Source organism: Bufo gargarizans, chromosome 5, assembly GCF_014858855.1.
Source record: "Bufo gargarizans isolate SCDJY-AF-19 chromosome 5, ASM1485885v1, whole genome shotgun sequence".
Taxonomy (NCBI): Eukaryota; Metazoa; Chordata; class Amphibia; order Anura; family Bufonidae; genus Bufo; species Bufo gargarizans.
Genome location: NC_058084.1, coordinates 227787131 through 227808192, shown reverse-complemented (window position 1 = coordinate 227808192; position 21062 = coordinate 227787131). Strand labels below are relative to the sequence as shown.

At 43.9% G+C, this 21062-nt stretch overlaps 1 protein-coding gene across 1 annotated transcript in view; it reads right to left on the bottom strand.

Annotated features, from left to right (window-relative positions):
- Nucleotides 1–21062, bottom strand: part of MOCOS (molybdenum cofactor sulfurase) — an 869883-nt gene that overhangs the window by 824108 nt on the left and 24713 nt on the right. The window contains exon 2 of the mRNA XM_044295461.1: nt 6121–6320. Within this exon, the coding sequence (XP_044151396.1) occupies nt 6121–6320 (200 nt within the window). The remainder of the gene's footprint in view (nt 1–6120; nt 6321–21062) is intronic.

Sequence of the window (21062 nt, the reverse complement as noted above, 5' to 3'; positions counted from 1 at the left end):
AGAGACAGCTTATTAGGCAAGAGTAGACAAGACGTTCAAGGAGTTTAGAGATGAAGGGGAGGTTAGAAACAGGACTGTAGTTAGCAGCACAAAATTGTGGTTAGGTGAGTGATAAACAGCCGGGGAGAGGGACTGGAGGAGGTGTGGTGGAATAGGATCACTGCTACAGGTTATGGGTCAAAAAGAAGAGAGAAGCCTGAAGACTTTCTCCTTTTTTTAGGATCAAAAGAGGAGAGAGAGCATGTGGAGGAATTGGAGGGAGGAGGATTGAAATTATTTGGGGACTGGGAGATTATTTCCTGATGGATACTGCCAATCTTGTCTCTGAAGTAACTGGCCATGCTCTCAGCGCTGTCAGTGACAGGTTGTGGAACTTTAGGGCTTAGAAGGGAATTAAAAGTGTCAAAGAATCGTTTTGGGTTACTTTTGTTTGGCAATATTGAGAGCCGAATTATTTGTTTTGAGCATAAATTTATAATGGAGGAAGTCTGCTGATAGTTGTGTTTTCTCCATAAGCGTTCTGCACATCTGGAGCAGCGCTGTAGAAAACGTGTTTCGGGTGTGCGCCAGGGATGCAGCCAAGTCTGGACAGGGGAGGGAAGTGATTGGGGTAAGAGCTAATTGTAGGGTGTTAATAAGTTGCTGGCAGTTAATTGTGTGTAGGTTTCTGTAAGTGTGAAAAGTAGGATTGCCCTGAGAAAAGTGAGAGGTCTTTATGGTAAATGAAAGAAGATTGTGGTCAGAAAGTGGGAAGGATAAGTTACTAAAGTTTGAGACTGAGCAATGACGGAAGAAGACTAGATTAAGTATATTGCCCTGTTCATGCGTGGCCGAGGAAGTAAGTTGTGATATGCCAAGAGAAGAGGCTAAAGAAGGAACGTGAGTGGCTGATGGGAAGATAGGATCATCAATGGGGATATTAAAATAACCCATAAGAAGAAGTGGTGATTCAGAAGATAGGAAGTGAGGAAGTCAAGCTGCAAAGTGATCCAGAAATTGGTGGGTGGAGCCTGGGGGATGATAAAAAACTGCAACTCTCAGGGGAAATGGATGGAAGAGTCTAATGGTGTGAACCTCAAAAGAGGGGAATGTGAGAGAAGGTACAGGGGAATGATCTGAAATATGCACTGTGGAGAAAGTAGTATGCCTACTCCTCCACCGTTCCTGTCATCAGGTCTGGCGGTATGGGAGAAGTGAAGTCTACCATATTATAGGGCAGCAGGGGAAGCAGTGTCAGAGGGTTGAAGCCAGGTTTCTGTAAGGGCTAGCAAGTTCAGAGAGCGTGAGAGGAGGAGATCGTGGATTGTGAGTAGTTTGTTACGGACCGACCGTGCATTCCAGAGTGCACAGTTAATAGAGACTGGAGAGGAGTTAACATTAATCAGATTTTTGAAGTTTCTGTGTGTGGCAGAGGAGAAGTTAGCAACAGAGGGAGGATTTAGTGAAATATCCCCTGCAGCTAGTAGCAGGAGAACCGAAAGAGACAGCAAGTGGTTGAAATATTTATATTGGTGTTTTTTATGCTGCACCGTGGAGGAAGATGTGTCAGTGTATGTATGAGTGTATAAAGTGTATAGAAATTGAACAAGGGAGAGGTAAGGAGGGAAGGACCGATGTGGAGAGAAGGGGCAAAGGGTGGACAGTGTGGTTGAATTAGAACGTAGACAGCCATAGTGATGAGAAGAGCAGCCAGAGCCTGGGTGAGACAATATCGTAGCATACCTGTGCTGTGTTTAACTTTGTTTGAGTAGTACACACAACATCTCTGTCTCCTGCCCTGTCTAACTGCCATGATTAACTGTCAAGCGCTTAGGCAAAATGGCGCTTTGGCAGAGATGGTGCTTTTGGCTCGTGCTGATCCCTGCGAGTGTTTCCCATTAGACTGGGTCTATATTTAATGGAAGCGTGATCACAGAACTAGGGGTAATTTAGCTCATTAATCAATTAATCACTGAAGTAAGGTACAAGAGAAGAGAAGCTATATGTAGGTAAACAAACAAAGCTAAGAATCTGGATGGCACATAAAATCACTACAGATCACAAGCATTACATCAGTCACATAACTTACAGGTCAATTGGAAGAACATCTCTAGGACTAATCACAAGGATAACACACTTGCAGAAAATAGTATACATTTGATGAATATGCAAAGTTCTATCCCAGTGGAGATGAAAGCTGCACTATTAGGCTTGTGGAAAGCTGGGTGAAGCAATATTGTCCAAATGCAATACAGACATACTTAATACGTTACGCGACGGTTAAGTCCGGTTGCCTGGGGAAGCAGAAATATCGGTCAGTCCATCAAGCTAGTGGTCCCCAAAGTTAGAGTGCTCTAATATATTAGCTAATCGGCACTAATGATGCAAATATTTTGGCGCAATACGTGAAACTTCACATTTTAGCAGGTCTGCGCGTATGCATGGGCAGCAGAACCTATCACACTAACTAACACACTGCACTTCAACAGCTACACTATATCAGGATATAACCTACACTGACTATCTCCAACTATCTGTATTATATATATATATATACAGGTCCTTCTCAAAAAATTAGCATATTGTGATAAGGTTCATTATTTTCTGTAATGTACTGATAAACATTAGACTTTCATATATTTTAGATTCATTACACACCAACTGAAGTAGTTCAAGCATTTTATTGTTTTAATATTGATGATTTTGGCATACAGCTCATGAAAACCCAAAATTCCTATCTCAAAAAATTAGCATATCATGAAAAGGTTCTCTAAACGAGCTATTAACCTAATCATCTGAATCAACTAATTTACTCTAAACACCTGCAAAAGATTCCTGAGGCTTTTAAAAACTCCCAGCCTGGTTCATTACTCAAAACCGCAATCATGGGTAAGACTGCCGACCTGACTGCTGTCCAGGAGGCCATCATTGACACCCTCAAGCAAGAGGGTAAGACACAGAAAGAAATTTCTGAAGGAATAGGCTGTTCCCAGAGTGCTGTATCAAGGCACCTCAGTGGGAAGTCTGTGGGAAGGAAAAAGTGTGGCAGAAAACGCTGCACAACGAGAAGAGGTGACCGGACCCTGAGGAAGATTGTGGAGAAGGACCGATTCCAGACCTTGGGGGACCTGCGGAAGCAGTGGACTGAGTCTGGAGTAGAAACATCCAGAGCCACCGTGTACAGGCGTGTGCAGGAAATGGGCTACAGGTGCCGCATTCCCCAGGTCAAGCCACTTTTGAACCAGAAACAGCGGCAGAAGCGCCTGACCTGGGCTACAGAGAAGCAGCACTGGACTGTTGCATGTCATTCGGAAATCAAGGTGCCAGAGTCTGGAGGAAGACTGGGGAGAGGGAAATGCCAAAATGCCTGAAGTCCAGTGTCAAGTACCCACAGTCAGTGATGGTCTGGGGTGCCATGTCAGCTGCTGGTGTTGGTCCACTGTGTTTTATCAAGGGCAGGGTCAATGCAGCTAGCTATCAGGAGATTTTGGAGCACTTCATGCTTCCATCTGCTGAAAAGCTTTATGGAGATGAAGATTTCATTTTTCAGCACGACCTGGCACCTGCTCACAGTGCCAAAACCACTGGTAAATGGTTTACTGACCATGGTATTACTGTGCTCAATTGGCCTGCCAACTCTCCTGACCTGAACCCCATAGAGAATCTGTGGGATATTGGGAAGAGAAAGTTGAGAGACGCAAGACCCAACACTCTGGATGAGCTTAAGGCCGCTATCGAAGCATCCTGGGCCTCCATAACACCTCAGCAGTGCCACAGGCTGATTGCCTCCATGCCACGCCGCATTGAAGCAGTCATTTCTGCAAAAGGATTCCCGACCAAGTATTGAGTGCATAACTGAACATAATTATTTGAAGGTTGACTTTTTTTGTATTAAAAACACTTTTCTTTTATTGGTCGGATGAAATATGCTAATTTTTTGAGATGGGAAATTTGGGTTTTCATGAGCTGTATGCCAAAATCATCAATATTAAAACAATAAAAGGCTTGAACTACTTCAGTTGGTGTGTAATGAATCTAAAATATATGAAAGTCTAATGTTTATCAGTACATTACAGAAAATAATGAACTTTATCACAATATGCTAATTTTTTGAGAAGGACCTGTATATATATATATATATATATATATATATATATATATAACTATGTATCTAATGTAGTGTGGAAAGCACAGAGCACAGCAATGACACTGCTGTCTCTCTCAGAACTTTAAAAAAACCTGTAGAAAATGGCTGCTGGGGAGGTTCTTATATAGTAAGGGGTAGGCAACTTTCCTATTGGTTGCTAACATTCCCCATATGTCTACTTTATGTTGGCATCATTTTGGAAATTTCATTTTATTTTTTTAGGACGTAAAGAGGCTTAAAGTTTAGAAGCAATTCTTAAAATTTTTAAGAAAATTGCCAAAGCCCCCTATTTAAGGACCAGTTCAGGTCTGAAGTCATTTTGTGGGGCCTACATAGTGGATACCCCCATAAATAACCCCATTGTAGAAACTACACCCCTCAAAACCGATTTTACAAACTTTGTTAACTCTTTAGTAGGCGGTCCACAAGAATTAAAGGAAAATGGAGATCAAATTTTAAAATTTCACTTTTTTGGGCAGATTTTCCATTTTAATCCAATTCTTTCTTTAACACATCGTTGGTTAACAGCCAAACAAAACTCAATATTTATTACTCAGATTCTGCGGTTTACAGAAACACCCCACATGTGGTCATAAACTGCAATATAGGCACACGGCAGGGCGCAGAAGAAAAGGAGCACCACATGGTTTTTAGATTCCATGTCCCATTTGAAGCCCCCCGGATGCACCCTTACAGTAGAAACCCCCAAGAAGTGACCCCATTTTGGAAACTAGGGGATAAGGTGCCAGTTTTATTGGTGCTATTTTTGGGTACATATGATTTTTTTGATCATTCATTATAACACTTTATGGGGCACAGTCAAGTGACATTTTTATAGAGCAGATCATTATGGACACGGTGATACCTAATATGTATACTTTTTCTTATTTATTTAAGTTGTACACAATAATAGCATTTTTTAAACCCCAAAAATGATGTTTTAGCATCTCCATGTTCTGAGAGCTATAGTTTTTTTTTATTTTTTGAGCGATTTTCTTATGTAGGGGCAAATTGTTTGCGGAATGAGGTGATGGTTTTATTGGTACCATTTTGTGGGACATGCACATTTTTGATCACTTAGTGTTGCACTTTTTGTGATGTAAGGTGACTAAAATGGCTTTTTTTTTACACCTTTTTTTATTTTTTATGGTGTTAACCCGAGGGGTTAGGTCATGTGATATTTTTATAGAGCTGGTTGTTACGGACGTGGCGATACCTATCCTGCGTTTCTATCCTGGGAGTAGCATTCATGTGCACTTTTGACCCCACCTATCTAATAAGTGACCTCGAACAAGGTGGTACATATAAGTGTGTGTGCTCCTCCTCTCATTGGTTGCTGATTCACGCACAGGTAAATAGAAGCAACACACTATATGTGCAGGTTCTCCTCTCCTGAACATAGATGCACAACTGCAAAGGTAGTTACAGAGTAGGACCTGCCTGAACTTGAGACCACCTTTGCACCGGGTAGGTGGGCATAAATGTGTTTAGAATAAAATATATTGGCTGAGTCTCAGATTTTATCATGAGAGTGAGGGCTTAGTCCATATGTTGTATTTACATCTTTTGCTATAGTGCATTATTTTCTGTGACTTTATAAATGTAGCCATGCACATCCACATATTTACTATCATATTGTGCAGAATGTTTTGTATCTTTTTTACGTGATTTTTTTTTTAAATCAGGGGCACATCAGCTAACGTCAGGCAGGGGCCCCAACATTAACATGTTTCCAGAAGGAGAAAGGGTGTGCCCATCTATCACAGTCCTGGCCCAAAGGAGTATCGTTGTGAGGATTTGTCACTGTGAGCAACTATTACAGCCAGGGCCACTACCATTACCATCCTCTGCTCCTCCGGAGCTTACGGCATAAATAGGCAAACAAAACCAAAGTAAAGTAAATAAAAGCAAGGTACACAAATAATGCATTACAAATCTATTAATAAAATAAAAATAACTTCAAAAAGATGTCATGAACCTCGAAAAATATGTACCTGAGAGAAGCCGATTGTGCCTCCATTTTCATCCATCACATTAAAATTAATGATTGGACCTTGCACATCGATAGTCCTAACTTCTGAGCCAGTGTAGATACTTACTACAGGTTGTCCATTAGTATAACGCAGACCAGAAAGCACAGAGTAAGTGTAACTGGCCAGTGCATGAGTATGATTCCTAATATTCTCCATTCCACCTGCAATTCAAAATATCTGTTATTCTTTAAACACTACTTTTCTGAACATCCATCTCAAAGCATTTCAGCTTTCAAAGTATAATTTTACACACACAAAAAATTGGCTCTGGATTAGGAAGTAGAACACAATAAAAGGGATATTTTGAAAAATATGTAACACAATATAATACAATACTACAAATAGAATACAAAAAATACTGCAGTTAGTGACAATAATCATTAAAGGGACATTCTTCAAATCACAAACATGGCTCGATCAATCTCATTTTTCTCTTTCAAGTAGAAAGGATGAAGGACCAATTTCGGTCCGAATTTTGCTATTTTTCGAACAGCTGATAAACTCTAATCTTTCTAGGTTCATTTTGGACTAATCCACTAAAACAGAGTGTAGCGTCATTTTAGTGCATGTGTTGGTGGGAAAAAAACACTAGGGCGTAAGGAGAAGAGTTCTCACGTGACCATGAGAGGAAGTGAAGAGCATTCCCTTCGCTTCCTCTCATAGTCACCTGAGAACCCTTCTCCTTACTCCCTAGTGGGTTTTTTTCCCCACCAACACATGCACTAAAAGGAGTCTTTCCCTGATTGGCTACCAGGCTAACAGACAGCCTGGATGAGCCAATCAGCGCTGCAGCAGACATTGAGGTGCCCCCCAGAAGAATGAGCAGAACACCATTCTGTGCTGGGCTGTGAAACCGGGTGGTTGGGTGTTACAGTATCTGCCAGGAAAATGATCTTAGGGAATCAAGGACAGTGAAAAATCAATCAGGGACAATCATAAATCAGTCAAGCTTATTGACAGGGAAAGTTAAGGGAAAGTCTAGGATTCCAAAGAAGAATTGTTTGTGCTGTGTACAATAGAGAGAAGCAGGGCAGATGAAAGATATGAAAGGGGGGACAGTACCTGTGGCTGTGCCTGCTATCAGAAGTGCAGGTGCACCTCAAAAACAACTACCTGCAAGCAAATACTTTGACTTTGTTTCCCCATTTTCACAGAAATCCTTTTTTGTAGGGTTTAAAATTTTATATATTGTGGTAAGGTGAACAAAAAATTGTATGGTAAAGTCGTCAACTGGGTGAGGTAAATAAAATTCAGGACAGGTTTTTCCCTAGCCTGAGGGATCCCAGTTGGGATCATCAGGGGGAAATAAAGCACAGTCCAGGCTGAGCTAGGATCTTCACTGTATTAGCCAGGGCCCAGACGGGCAGGTGTTTATTTCAGTTTAATTTATGTTTTGTGGTGCTGGTCCTTTACCTTACCCAGTGAATTATAACTGGGGTTGCCTGTATTGCCGGAGTGTGATAAATAAAGCAGCATTTAGACTTTAACCCTGTGGTCTGCAAGAGAATCTATCATCGCTGCCCAGCCTGAGAGTGTAACCCCTTACAATAAATAAATAAATATATATATATATATATACAGTACAGACCAAAAGTTTGGACACACCTCATTCAAAGAGTTTTCTTTATTTTCATGACTATGAAAATTGTAGATTCACACTGAAGGCATCAAAACTATGAATTAACACATGTGGAATTATATACATAACAAAAAAGTGTGAAACAACTGAAAATATGTCATATTCTAGGTTCTTCAAAGTAGCCACCTTTTACTTTGATTTTTGCTTTGCACACTCTTGGCATTCGCTTGATGAGCTTCAAGAGGTAGTCACCTGAAATGGTCTTCCAACAGTCTTGAAGGAGTTCCCAGAGATGCTTAGCACTTGTTGGCCCTTTTGCCTTCACTCTGCGGTCCAGCTCACCCCAAACCATCTTGATTTGGTTCAGGTCCGGTGACTGTGGATGCCAGGTCATCTGGTGCAGCACCCCATTACTCTCCTTCATGTTCAAATAGCCCTTACACAGCCTGGAGGTGTGTTTGGGGTCATTGTCCTGTTGAAAAATAAATGATGGTCCAACTAAACGCAAACCGGATGGAATAGAATGCCGCTGCAAGATGCTGTGGTAGCCATGCTGTTTCAGTATGCCTTCAATTTTGAATAAATCCCCAACAGTGTCACCAGCAAAGCACCCCCACACCATCACACCTACTCCTCCATGCTTCACGGTGGGAACCAGGCATGTAGAGTCCATCCGTTCACCTTTTCTGCGTCGCACAAAGACACGGTGGTTGGAACCAAAGATCTCAAATTTGGACTCATCAGACCAAAGCACATATTTCCACTGGTCTAATGTCCATTCCTTGTGTTCTTTAGCCCAAACAAGTCTCTTCTGCTTGTTGCCTGTCCTTAGCAGTGGTTTCCTAGCAGATATTCAACCATGAAGGCCTGATTCACACAGTATCCTCTTAACAGTTGTTCTAGAGATGTGTCTGCTGCTAGAACTCTGTGTGGCATTGACCTGGTCTCTAATCTGAGCTGCTGTTAACCTGCGATTTCTGAGGCTGGTGACTCGGATGAACTTATCCTCCGCACTAGACGTGACTCTTGGTCTTCCTTTCCTGGGTTGGGTCCGCATGTGAGCCAGTTTCTTTGTAGCGCTTGATGGTTTTTGTGACTGCACTTGGGGACACTTTCAAAGTTTTCCCAATTTTTTGGACTGACTGACCTTCATTTCTTAAAGTAATGATGGCCACTTGTTTTTCTTTACTTAGCTGCTTTTTTCTTGCCATAATACAAATATTAACAGTCTATTCAGTAGGACTATCAGCTGTGATTCCACCTGAGTTCTCCACAACGCAACTAATGGTCCCAACCCCATTTATAAGGTAAGAAATCCCACTTATTAAACCTGACAGGGCACACTTGTGAAGTGAAAACCATTTCAGGTGACTACCTCTGGAAGCTCATCAAGAGAATGCCAAGAGTGTGCAAAGCAGTAATCAAAGCAAAAAGTGGCTACTTTGAAGAACCTAGAATATGACATATTTTCAGTTGTTTATGCATATAATTCTACATGTGTTAATTCATAGTTTTGATGCCTTCAGTGTGAATCTACAATTTTCATAGTCATGAAAATAAAGAAAACTCTTTGAATGAGAAGGTGTGTCCAAACTTTTGGTCTGTACTGTGTATATATATATATATATATATATATATATATATATATATATATGTATATATATTCTGATTACTACAGCAATACCCATAGTGTGGCAGCAATCTACCTGTCTGTGTTAAGTTGAAATTGAGCTTCATGCCTCTATCGTCCATTTATGTTTTTTCAGTTTCTACCCACATGGTCACAATTTAATTTTTGGGAGGTCTGCCTTCAATTTAATTAAGCAGTATATATAATATCCAGGTGTTTTATTCACCCATAAGTCCTCGATATCCTGTAAGATTCAGGAACTCAATTATAAGATCTGGTCTAGGTGGTATAGGACCCCGGTTAAGCTTAGCCAGTTTTACCCCTCTGTCCCGGACACATGCTGGAGGTGCCTGAACTCTAGGGGCACCATGGTACACATTTGGTGGGACTGTCCAGGAGTAGCCACACTATGGTGCCATATTTTCACGCTACATGATAATCTGTACAAAACCCATACACCTCCATCTCCCCAGTTAGCTTTTCTCTCAGTTTACCCGGGTAGAATTAATTTGGTCAAGAAAGGCATCCTTAGATTCTTTATCATAGCAATGCGCCAAATCATACCTCGGGTTTGGCGCTCAACAGAAAGCCTTCTCAGAGTTACTTGGGTTGGGGCTTTAGATTGTCTGCCGCGCCTGGAGGAGTTGGGTGCTGAAGACCAGGGATCTGGTGTGGCACATTCTAGACAATGGGAAGCCTGGTACCAGTTCCGAGCGTCGGCAAATTTTTCAGGTTGGTTGACCTCAGGTACTATTACTTAACGTACTCATATTAGTTTTACTGCTATGAATCTTGTCTGGATTACTAGTACACTACCTCTCCCCTCCCTTCCTTCCTCCTTCTTCCTTTTGTCCCTCTGTCTTGTCTCACCCCCTCTCTCCATTCATCTTGAATTGATGATTGCTGAGTACTGGGTACTGTGGTTTTCAATAAAAACAAATTGAACCATAAGATGCTATCAGGGCATTGTATGGCAACCCTGCCTTGCCTTAAAACCTGGAATTGTATCGCATTCTGCTCAGGGTCCACTGATATTATACCAATCGGATTGCACAACGGCTTCAAGGACTGAAACAGAGGAACTTAAGTATACTTTTCTATTAAGTATACTTTACTATTACCTTCAATTATTATTATCCACAATAGTCATTTTTCTGTAAATGTATATATGCACTGTTTTTCCTTGCACCTTTTATTAAAAGATTGAACAATCTTATTTGCTAAGTCTTCCATGTTCTAAGCAAAGAAATTAACGAATCCTGTCTCTGAAGAGAGTAATGTTACCATTTTGTGTGAGAAGGGTCATTTTGATTGTTGCTTGGCTGAACGATTGCGATCGGTCAGCAAGCGACAGCTGGATTATTCCCTGCTCTGCGTGAGGGTGAGTGACCGGTAGTCGGTTCATGTGCTGTTAAAACATGTGGTGGCAGTATACCGAATTGTATCTATAAAGGGTTAACCGGAAGTTAACCACCCCTTGTTACGTGCGGTATCCATCTGCATACAGGTACGTTCATGACATACTATACTGCAGCTCTTGCTTTGCACTTAGATGCCTGGTCATGCAGGTTGTCCTCAGGTTTAGAACGTTTATGCTTCGCTTCAGGCTCTGACTGCACAGCTTGCAAACCACTTGTGTCTTTTCGTCGGCACATTGTCTGAAGAACTGCCGTGCCAGGGAACTCCTTGGAGCTGGATTTGGTGTGCTCGGTCCCTTGGTGCGGTGGGCAGTAGCAGGTGTACTGTTTAGGGGACGGCCACTCCACTTTTGCACCCTGCTCACTCTTTTGCTGTGCTGGTGGCTCTGTGCGACCACCGCCTCTTCCTCCGAACTACAGATGTCACTCGCATGCCCTTGATTCCATGTGAGGTCGAGGACCTCACATGGAATCATCTTCCACCCAGGGACCATCTTCCACCCAGTCTTCACCCCTGCCCTCCGTGACGCTCTGCACACTGCAGAAAGCAACAGCAGTTGGCACCTGTGTTTCATCGTCATCCAAGATGTGCTGCGGTGGTCCTACCATGTACTCATCCTGAAACATAAGTGGTTGGCCATCGGTGCACTCAATCTCTTCCACTTCTGGGGCAGTGCTATGTGGATGGCCCTGGGAAACCCTGCTAGCAGAGTCATCAAAAAGCAGAAGAGAGTGCTGCATGACTTGGGGCTCAGACTGCTTGGCTGATTTGCAAGCGGGTGATCTTTCAGCAGGGGACTAGTTGGAAGACAATGTGAAGGAACTGGAGGCACTGTCAGCCATCCAATCTACTAGCGCCTGTACTTGTTCTGGCCTCACCATTCGTAGAACGGCATTCGGGCCTACTATATAATGCTGAAGGCTCTGTCGCCTACGCTCACCTGAGTAAGGTGTTTCATTTGGGCGTGTAGCTGGCACAGATCGACCCGTCCTCTCCCTGCAACAGGAGCACTATGATCAGGGCCATGTCCCTTATTTGACGCTCTCATAATTTTTTGCGGTCAACAGACATTTTTACTAAATTTAGTTCCCTGTCAGCAATGCAGAGCAGGGGTTTTTCAATTGCAAAAATGGATTAATGTCACCCACCAATGGAACAGACAATTTTTATAAATTTAAGTCCCTGTCACCCATGCAGAGCAGGGGTTTTTAAACTACAAAAATTAGTTAATGTCACCCACCAATGGAACAGACGAATTTTAGAAATTTTGGTCCCTGTTGTAGTGTCCTACTAGGTAGGAGTGGGCACTACACAAGGGTCAATTGGGTAACGTGTTACTTCTGCTCACAAGGGACAGTGATATTGAATTTATCCATGCATTGTAATGTATTTCCTGTGTGTTTTTGCATTGGTATATTTCCCCTGTTATATGCTTATCAGGCCTAGTGGGGTGTAGTTTAGCATTCCAGACACTAGAAGGAGATAGGGAGCCCCTAGTATAAATGTCCAGGCCCAGACAGGGAGGGGTTAGGTCATAGTCAGGAGTCTGTGGAGACAGAAGTGAGAAGGCACCAGCCCAAGATATGCTGAGGGCCTCCTCCTGACATGCAGCCCGATAGTCCTGGTTTCTTGCTGCACTAGGAGGCTAGGAAGAGTACAGCCTGCCTGGAGACCAGTAATCCAACCAACACAGATGAGACACCCCAGTAGTAGGAGAGCACCTCCTGGGAGCAACCTGCAGTATCCCTCACAGCAAGGACAATACCACAAGTACAGCTAAGTAACCTGATGGGCAGAAGTGTTTAATATAGAGCAAGCGCCAATACTGGAGGAAGGATTATATACACCAAGGATTTAAGCCAGCAATTAGGCATCCAGGCCTTGGGATCCAGCCAGCTAGAATAGCTGAGGGGATAGAGCAGCATTGTACTGCAAAGCATTAACTGTTTGCCCTCCAAGTATCTTGCAAGATTATACCTGCCATATTGTGAAGTAAACCTGCTGTGCACTTGTACTAGAAAGGACTGCATTATTTTCATCTACTACAACTGTATGTATAAAGTTGGACTGTTTCCTAAAGTAAAGCAACGTTTGGTTTACCAACTGCGTACTCAATTAATCCTCCTGCAAACCGGTGTGCCACCGTTACAGGCACTGGCGTCACGATCCTTAAAGGGACCTTGCCTCAGGCACTCAAAACACCTACAACATCCAGGGCACCTCACATACCATCAGGTCTGGTCCCTATCTACAGAGTGTGCCCCAGAGGAACTAGTGTCTGCCTCTCTTTCACTGTCGCATGCCTGCCCAGGATCCTCCAAAAAGTGAGTAACCCTTGATTGCCCATACCGTGACCTCACTGTCGCTATACCCTGCAGGTCTGGCGTGCTGCACTGTCACCTATGCAGATCAGGGGGTTTTCAACGTCAAAAATGGGTTAATGTCACCCACCAAAGGAACAGACAAATTTTAGAAATGTAAGTCCCTGTCACCTATGAAGAGCAGGGGTTTTTAAACTACACAAATGGGTTAATGTCACCCACCAATGGAACAGACGAATTTTAGAAATTAAAGTCTCTGTCACCTATGCAAAGCAGGGGTTTTTAAACGGCAAAAATGGGTTAATGTCACCCAACAATGCAACAGACAATTTTTTTTTATTATTTCCCTGTCTGCTATGTAGAGCAGGGGTATATCACAGCCAACAATGCAAATATGTCAACCCCTGAACTCGCAGACGGATTCAATATATTATTGTCCATGGCACATATGCAGGTGCAGGTGCACTTCACACAAAACTTGGTTTGTCGCCCACCTAACTAACAGACGGATTAAGTATCAAATTATTAATATTTATTTTAGATGTTACATTGCGCCTACCTACAACATATTTGCGAAATATCGCAAATTCGAATATTGCCCCTGCCACTCATCACTACTTACTAGACAATACTGTGTAGGTCTCTGTCGAGTGGCAGAAGAGTGTACACATTTCCACTACTCCTAAGGCAGATGGTCCAGATATACACAGGAGTGGCAAACAAGGTTTTTAAATCTGTGTCCTGGCTCACAGCCAGTTTAAACTGTATTAATAAAAGCAATATTTTAATTTCACTCCAAACCTGGGTCAAGTTAAGTTGATAGCCTCCCTTTGGCTTTAATAAATTATGTAGTTAATGAACCATGTCAGACATAATGACACATGTCAGATTTGCTAAATTATGCTTGGTCCAGAAGGTGAAAAATGGCTTGGTCCTAAAGGGGTTAATAGATATGTAATTCTATTACACCTTTATTCTCAAAATGGCTGTGTAGCTGTGTAATATAACCGTTAGTGGGGTGTACACCTAATTTCATAGATAAGAAATTCCATTAGGCCGTTTGTTCTCAAGTTAGGGATGAATAAGCTGTGTAATATCACCATTAGTGTGGTGTCACCCTAATTTCATATATAAGCAATTCCATTGGTCCTTGATTCTTATATTGGGGTGAATGAGCTGTTGTAATATCACTTGGTTCTGTAGAAGCAGTGATCTCAGCAACTGTCATCAGGACTCGGATTTGAGGCTGGAGAAACCACTGAAGGGGGTCAAGCATGGAAGGCAACTCTGAGTCTTGCTTTCTGGAGACAATGGCAGCTCAGGTGACTTATCCACTGCCCTAGGCTGCTCCTAAAGAAGTTCCTGCAAGGCATTTCTTGAGCCGTTTGCAGTGTATTTGCTGAATACCTTTACCTGACTTATTAGGGTGTAAGATTATCTCGGCTACCAATGACCCCTTTATCACCCAAACCAATAATACACAGAGACTTACTTCTTGGTGTAAGGCCGTGGCAGCCGATTTATTAATAAAATAAATTACAACAGTATAAAACTCTTCAATGATAAGGCTTTTAACACACATAATTAAGTGCAATAACATTACAATCCAACAAAAGCCAACCTACCCATCATTATAACCTCCTATATTGAAGGATTCTAGAACGCGACCCAAACAAACTGCATACCTCAATCACCACCTCCACTTGTATTGCAACCTAACCCTTGGCCACACTCACCGACCCAAGGGCACCGAATCCTCAAATATATATAGATATATATACCCCTGTGGGCCTTTTAGCCCAAACAGGAGCCCTGATCCTTCCGCTTACCAAACCCCATAAGATGCACGCTCCAGCGTGTCGTGCACCTATTAACCCTTGTTTGCCTTCCTTGTTTGCCTTCCAGGATCCCCCCATTTCCTGCCACCAACGAACATGTGTGAAACCTCACCCATGTACGTCCTGCCACACCTTGAGGGCTGTCTCCAAACCTTTCTGAAGCCCCAAAGCCTACAAATCTATTCAAATTCACCCCGTCAGCACGCAAGAATTGAGGCAATGCCGCCTCCAACTTCCTGTGCCTTACTACAAAACCTCTTTGCCTGCGCACAAAACTTCCCACTTCTCTATTCAACTTCGCCCAAGCCTTATTAATACAATCTACAGATCACGCCAAACCCTCAATAAATCAAATTTTATATCATGAATAACATCACTAGAACAGCAGACCTAAAATCATTTCCGCCTACATGCAGCATCAAGATATCTGGCGACCGATCTAGAGAAGCATATACATGAAACTCAGGTAATACTCTACCCCATAATAGACAGTCCAAACCAATCGACCTAACTTGTAACTCATCCTGGTGGAAACCCAATTGACGTCCATTCCGACGCACATCAGCTCGCAAAGCCCCCCAATGCACATATGAGTGTCTGGAAATCCATGCCACAAACGAAGAAGACCCTGAAAGCAAAGAAAACTAAATTTTATGTGTTAATCCTCATCCCACTTGACTACCACACGACTCACAACAGGTGGGGATGAATATACGACCGGAAAGAGGCCGACTCCCAGCGGCCAGTACGCTTAATTGCCTCATCTACTATACACCATCTGGCAGACTCTGTCGCTGCACCAATCTGAAAAGAGTGTGATGCAAACTCTGTTGCCGGCAAACCCGCTGCCCCCAAACACTTCCTAAAAACCGCCACAAACTGATAACGAGACAAGACCGTGCCATCCTGATGTATTCACAATGAACACACCCGCCACACCCGAATGAAGAATCAAAAATTCAACAACGCATCGGGCACAGCACAGACCCAGCTAATGACTGTAATAATATAAATATGCATCTACCCCCTGGGTTGGTTTTTGACCTCAGTGTCATACACCGCAAACATTCTCCACAAACACGTACTTCCTCCCGCAGCAAACCCCCACCCTGCGCTCTACTACTTGCAACCAATTCCAAAACCCTAAAGGCTCCAAAGAATGCCAATGAAAATGCTGCCCATAACAAATTTCATATTCTGAACACCAACCCCACTTGTTCCCACAGCGTCTGCAACACTGAAAAAGGAACTGGGCGACAAGTATCCTTTCTAAATGCACTACGATGATAACCCTTCAACACCTGGCATACCCCAAAACTCCTGGACACATCAACCAAACCACGCAATCTTAACCAAAATGCCACCACCACCACCCTTTTAGATGCAACCAAAAAAGATGCACCCAAACTGAAAGCCAACAAAATAAACCAGTAATAACCGAAAATCCTCCACAGAATCACAATCCCCTACCTGATCCACCAACCGTTCCCACTGAGACCAAACAGAAGAATACGCAGACCATATACGATTACTCACAGACCGCCTAAGCCACGCTCCAGAGCCAATGGGGACAAGGAAGGCTCTGAACTGCTCCCGGCACCAATTTGTGAAAACGGTCCCTGGCAACTAAGTTATCCACACCTGGTACATGCACCGCCACAAAACATGCATTCAACCACAAACCCTGCAGAACAAAATGATGAGTGGACCCTCTAAAAAATAATATGTGAGGCTCTGCTGGTGAGCGGACCTTGTAAAAAATTATATGTGAGGGCCTGCTGGTGAGCGGACCTTGTAAAAAATTATATGTGAGGGCCTGCTGGTGAGTGGACCCTCTAAAAAATTATATGTGAGGGCCTGCTGGTTAGCGGACCCTCTAAAAAATTACATGTGAGGGCCTGCTGGTGAGCGGACCCTGTAAAAAATTATATGTGAGGGCCTGCTGTTGAGCGGACCCTCTAAAAAATTTGATGTGAGGGCCTGCTGGTGAGCGGACCCTCTAAAAAATTTAATGTGAGGGCCTGCTGTTGAACGGACCATCTAAAAAAATTATATGTGAGGGCCTGCTGGTGAGCGGGCCCTGTAAAAAATTTGATGTGAGGGCCTGCTGGTGAGCGGAGCCTCATAAAAATTATATGTCAGAGCCTGCTGGTGAGCGGAACCTCAAAAATATTATATGTGAGGGCCTGCTGGTGAGCGGACCCTCTAAAAAATTATATGTGAGGACCTGCTGGTGAGAGGACCCTCTAAAAAATTTGATGTGAGGGCCGGCTGGTGAGCGGACCCTCTAAAAAATTATATGTGAGGGCGTGCTGGTGAGCGGATCCTGTAAAAAATTATATGTGAGGGCCTGCTGGTAAGCAGACCCTCTAAAAAATTTGATGTGAGGGCCTGCTGTTGAGTGGACCCTCTAAAAAATTTGATGTGAGGGCCTGCTGGTCATATATGCGAGGGCATTATATGTGATGAATAAGCAATGCATGTTGATATGACAGAAGAGGAGGATGAGAAAAAGAGGATTCAACCATATACCCTTGTTTGTGGTGGAAGGGGTGCATGAAAATACAGTCTATTAACTATATTAAAAACAACACATGTAAAGTGCCTTTATGTTCCTCAGCATTCCTCTGGTGGTGTCGAGAAATCATGGTCAATCCAGGCCTTGTTCATTTTTATATAAGTCAGCCTGTCAGCATTTTCAGTTGACAGGCGGATACGCTTATCTATTATAATGCCACCAGCAGCACTAAATGCACTTACAGACAAAACGCTGGCGGCAGGGCAGGCCAGCACCTCCAAAGCGTAGAAGGCAAGATCATGCCACGTGTCCAGCTTGGACACCCTGTAGTTGTAAGGCACTGAGGGGTCATTGAGGACGCTGACACGGTCGCCTATTTACTCCTTCATCATCTTCCAAAAAATGTCTCTTCTTGTGGCAGTAGGCCGCACATAAGGGTGAGGGTGCTGGCGGGGTGTCATGAAACTGTCCCAGGCTTTGGAGAATGCTGCCTTGCCTCTGTTGGAATTGCTGTGTGTTTACCTTGTCTGCCCCTCAGTTGGCTAAGGAAGTATGGACTCTGCCGCCAGCATTGTCAGATGGAAAATTTTGAAGCAATTTTCCAACAAGGATCTTCTGGTATTGCACCATTTTGTTTGGTCCTCTTCACCAGAGGAATGAGAGATGAGACATTCTCTTTGTAGCAGGGGTTGAGAAGGGTGAACAACGAGTAATCCGTGTTGTTTAAAATGTGTATAACGCGTGGGTCGTGGGAAAGGCAGCCTAACATGAAGTCAGCCATGTGTGCCAGAGTACCAACAGGTGAGACTTCGCTGTCGTCATCAGGAGGATCACTCCCAATCTCCTCAACCTCTTCCTCCTCTTCTGCACACCAACGCTGAACAGATGGAATTGAACTTCCATGGGTACTACCCTCTGTAGCGGAGGACCCCGTCTCCAAGTCCTCCTCCTCTTCAGCCTCCAATTCGCGCTGAGAAGACTAACTGAGGGTGGTCTGGCTATCATCAACCTGTGTAATGTCTTGCCCTATTTCCACCTCTTCCACATGCACAGCGTCGTCATTAATTGTGAGCAGCGAGCATTTGAGAAGACACAGAAGTGGGATGGTGACGCTGATAATAGCGTTATCACCGCTCTCCATCTGTGTTGATTTCTCAAAGTTGCGTAAAACCTCACAGAGTTCAGACATCCATGCCAACTCCTCACTTGTGAATAGCGGAAGCTGACTGAAAAGGAGACAACCATGTTGCAGCTGGTATTCCACAACTGCCCTCTGCTGCTCACAAAGCCTGGCCAACATGTGGAACGTGGAGTTCCAGCGCATGCTCGCGTCACACAACAGCAGCGTTGACAAACCGGCTAAAGCTGTCGGTGGCTTGCGGAAATGTGCACAGATGCGGCACACCTTCACCAGTAGCTCAGGCAAATTGGGGTATGTTTTTAGAAACCGCTGCACCACAAGGTTAAATATGTGGGCAAGGCATGGGATGTGTCTAAGGTTGCCCAGCTCCAAAGCCGCCCCCAAGTTACGGCCATTATCAAACACAACCATGCCTGGTTCTAGGTTGAGTGGCGAGAGGCACAGCTCAGTCTGGTCTCTTAACTTCTGCCACAGCTCTGCGGTGGTGTGCTGTTTCTTACCTAGGCAGATCAGCTTCAGCACATTCTGTTGCTGCTTCCCCACTGTAGTGCTACACTGCTTCCAGCTACAGACTGATGACTGACTGGTGCTACACGCAGATACTTTGGAGGTTGAAGTGGAGGAGGAGGCGGAGGAGGAGAAGTGGGGGTTGAAGCCACTAACGTAGGTGGTGGCGGAAACCCTGATGGAATTGGGGCCCGCTATCCTTGGCGTCGGAAGCACCTGTGCCTTCCCAGGATATGAGTTGCACTCGGCCTCCACAACATTCACCCAGTGTGCCGTCAGGAAAATGTAGCGTCCCTGGCTGAAAGCACTTGTCCATGTGTCCATGGTTACGTGGACCTTCCCAGTAATTGAGTTGGTCAGGGCACGTGTGATGTTAAGGGACACATGTTGGTGTAAGGCTGTCGCAGCACACCTTGAAAGATAGTGGCGGCTGGGGACTGCATAATGAGGGTCGGACGCCGACATCAGGCTGCAGAAGGCCTCAGTATCCACAAGCCTAAATGGCAAAATTTCCTGGGCAGATAAGTGGCAGATGAGGTTTAACACTGACAAATGTAAAGTTATGCACATGGGAAGGAATAATGCAAGTCACCCATACATACTAAATGGTAAAACATTCGGTAACACTGACGTGGAAAAGTATCTAGGAATTTTAGAGAATGGCAACTAAAGTAATAACTGGAATGGGGCAACTACAGTACCCTGAAAGATTTTCAAAATTAGGGTTATTCACTTTAGAAAAAAGACAACTGAGGGGAGATCTAATAACTATGTATAAATATATCAGGGGTCAGTACAGAGATCTATCCCATCATCTGTTTATCCCCAGGACTGTGACTGTGATGAGGGGACATCTTCTGCGTCTGGAGGAAAGAAGGTTTCTACACAAACATAGAAGAGGATTCTTTACGGTAAGAGCAGTGAGACTATGGAACTCTCTGCATGAGGACGTGGTGATGGTGAGTACAATAAAGGAATTCAAGAGGGGCCTGGATGTATTTCTGGAGTGTAATAATATTACAGGCTATAGCTACTAGAGAGGGGTCGTTGATCCAGGGAGTTATTCTGATTGCCTGATTGGAGTCGGGAAGGAATTTTTTATTCCCCTAAAGTGAGGAAAATTGGCTTCTACCTCACAGGTTTTTTTTGCCTTCCTCTGGATCAACTTGCAGGATGACTGGATGGACAAATGTCTTTTTTCGGCCTCATGTACTATGTTACTATGTTAGTAATTTGGAAAGCTGCGCATTTAGTGCTATGGCCTGTGGGTGGGTGGCTGGGTATTTATGCTTGCGTTCAAATGCCTGGGTTAATGAGATTTGGATACTGCGCTGGGACAGGGAAAAGGATGTGGTCGCTGATGGTGCTTGCAAAGGTCTAGATGCAGGGCGGGAGGCATTCGGGCCTGCGTCTTGAACTGGGGATTGTCCAACATGTAACACAGGGGAAGAGGAGGCAGTGGTGTGACCTGCAGACACAGATTGTGGACCCAGGCGTTCGACCAACCTATTAGGGTGCTTTGATGACATGTGAAGGATCATACTGGTGGTGGTGAGGTTGCTAGTGATCACGTCCCGACTCATTTTGGTGTGGCACAGTTTGCAAACTACTATTATTTTGTCGTCCGCACTTTCCTGAAACAAAAATCCCTATACTGCCGAACACCAATGGCAATGGAGATTTACGCAAGGGGGTGCTCTGTGGAACAGTTGTGGGCCTGTTCGGTGGTGCCCACCTTCTACCTTTTGCCACCCCACTGCCTCTTCCAGCCTGTTGCAGTGCTGCAGATCCCTTCCCCTCTGTACTGCTCTCCTCGCTCAGATTGTTGCTACCTTCCCAGGTTGGATCAGTGACCTCTTTGTCCAGCACGTCCTCTTCTACTTCCTCACTATGATCATCCTCCTGATTTGTTGACCTAACCACAACCTCAATGATTGACAACTGTGTGCA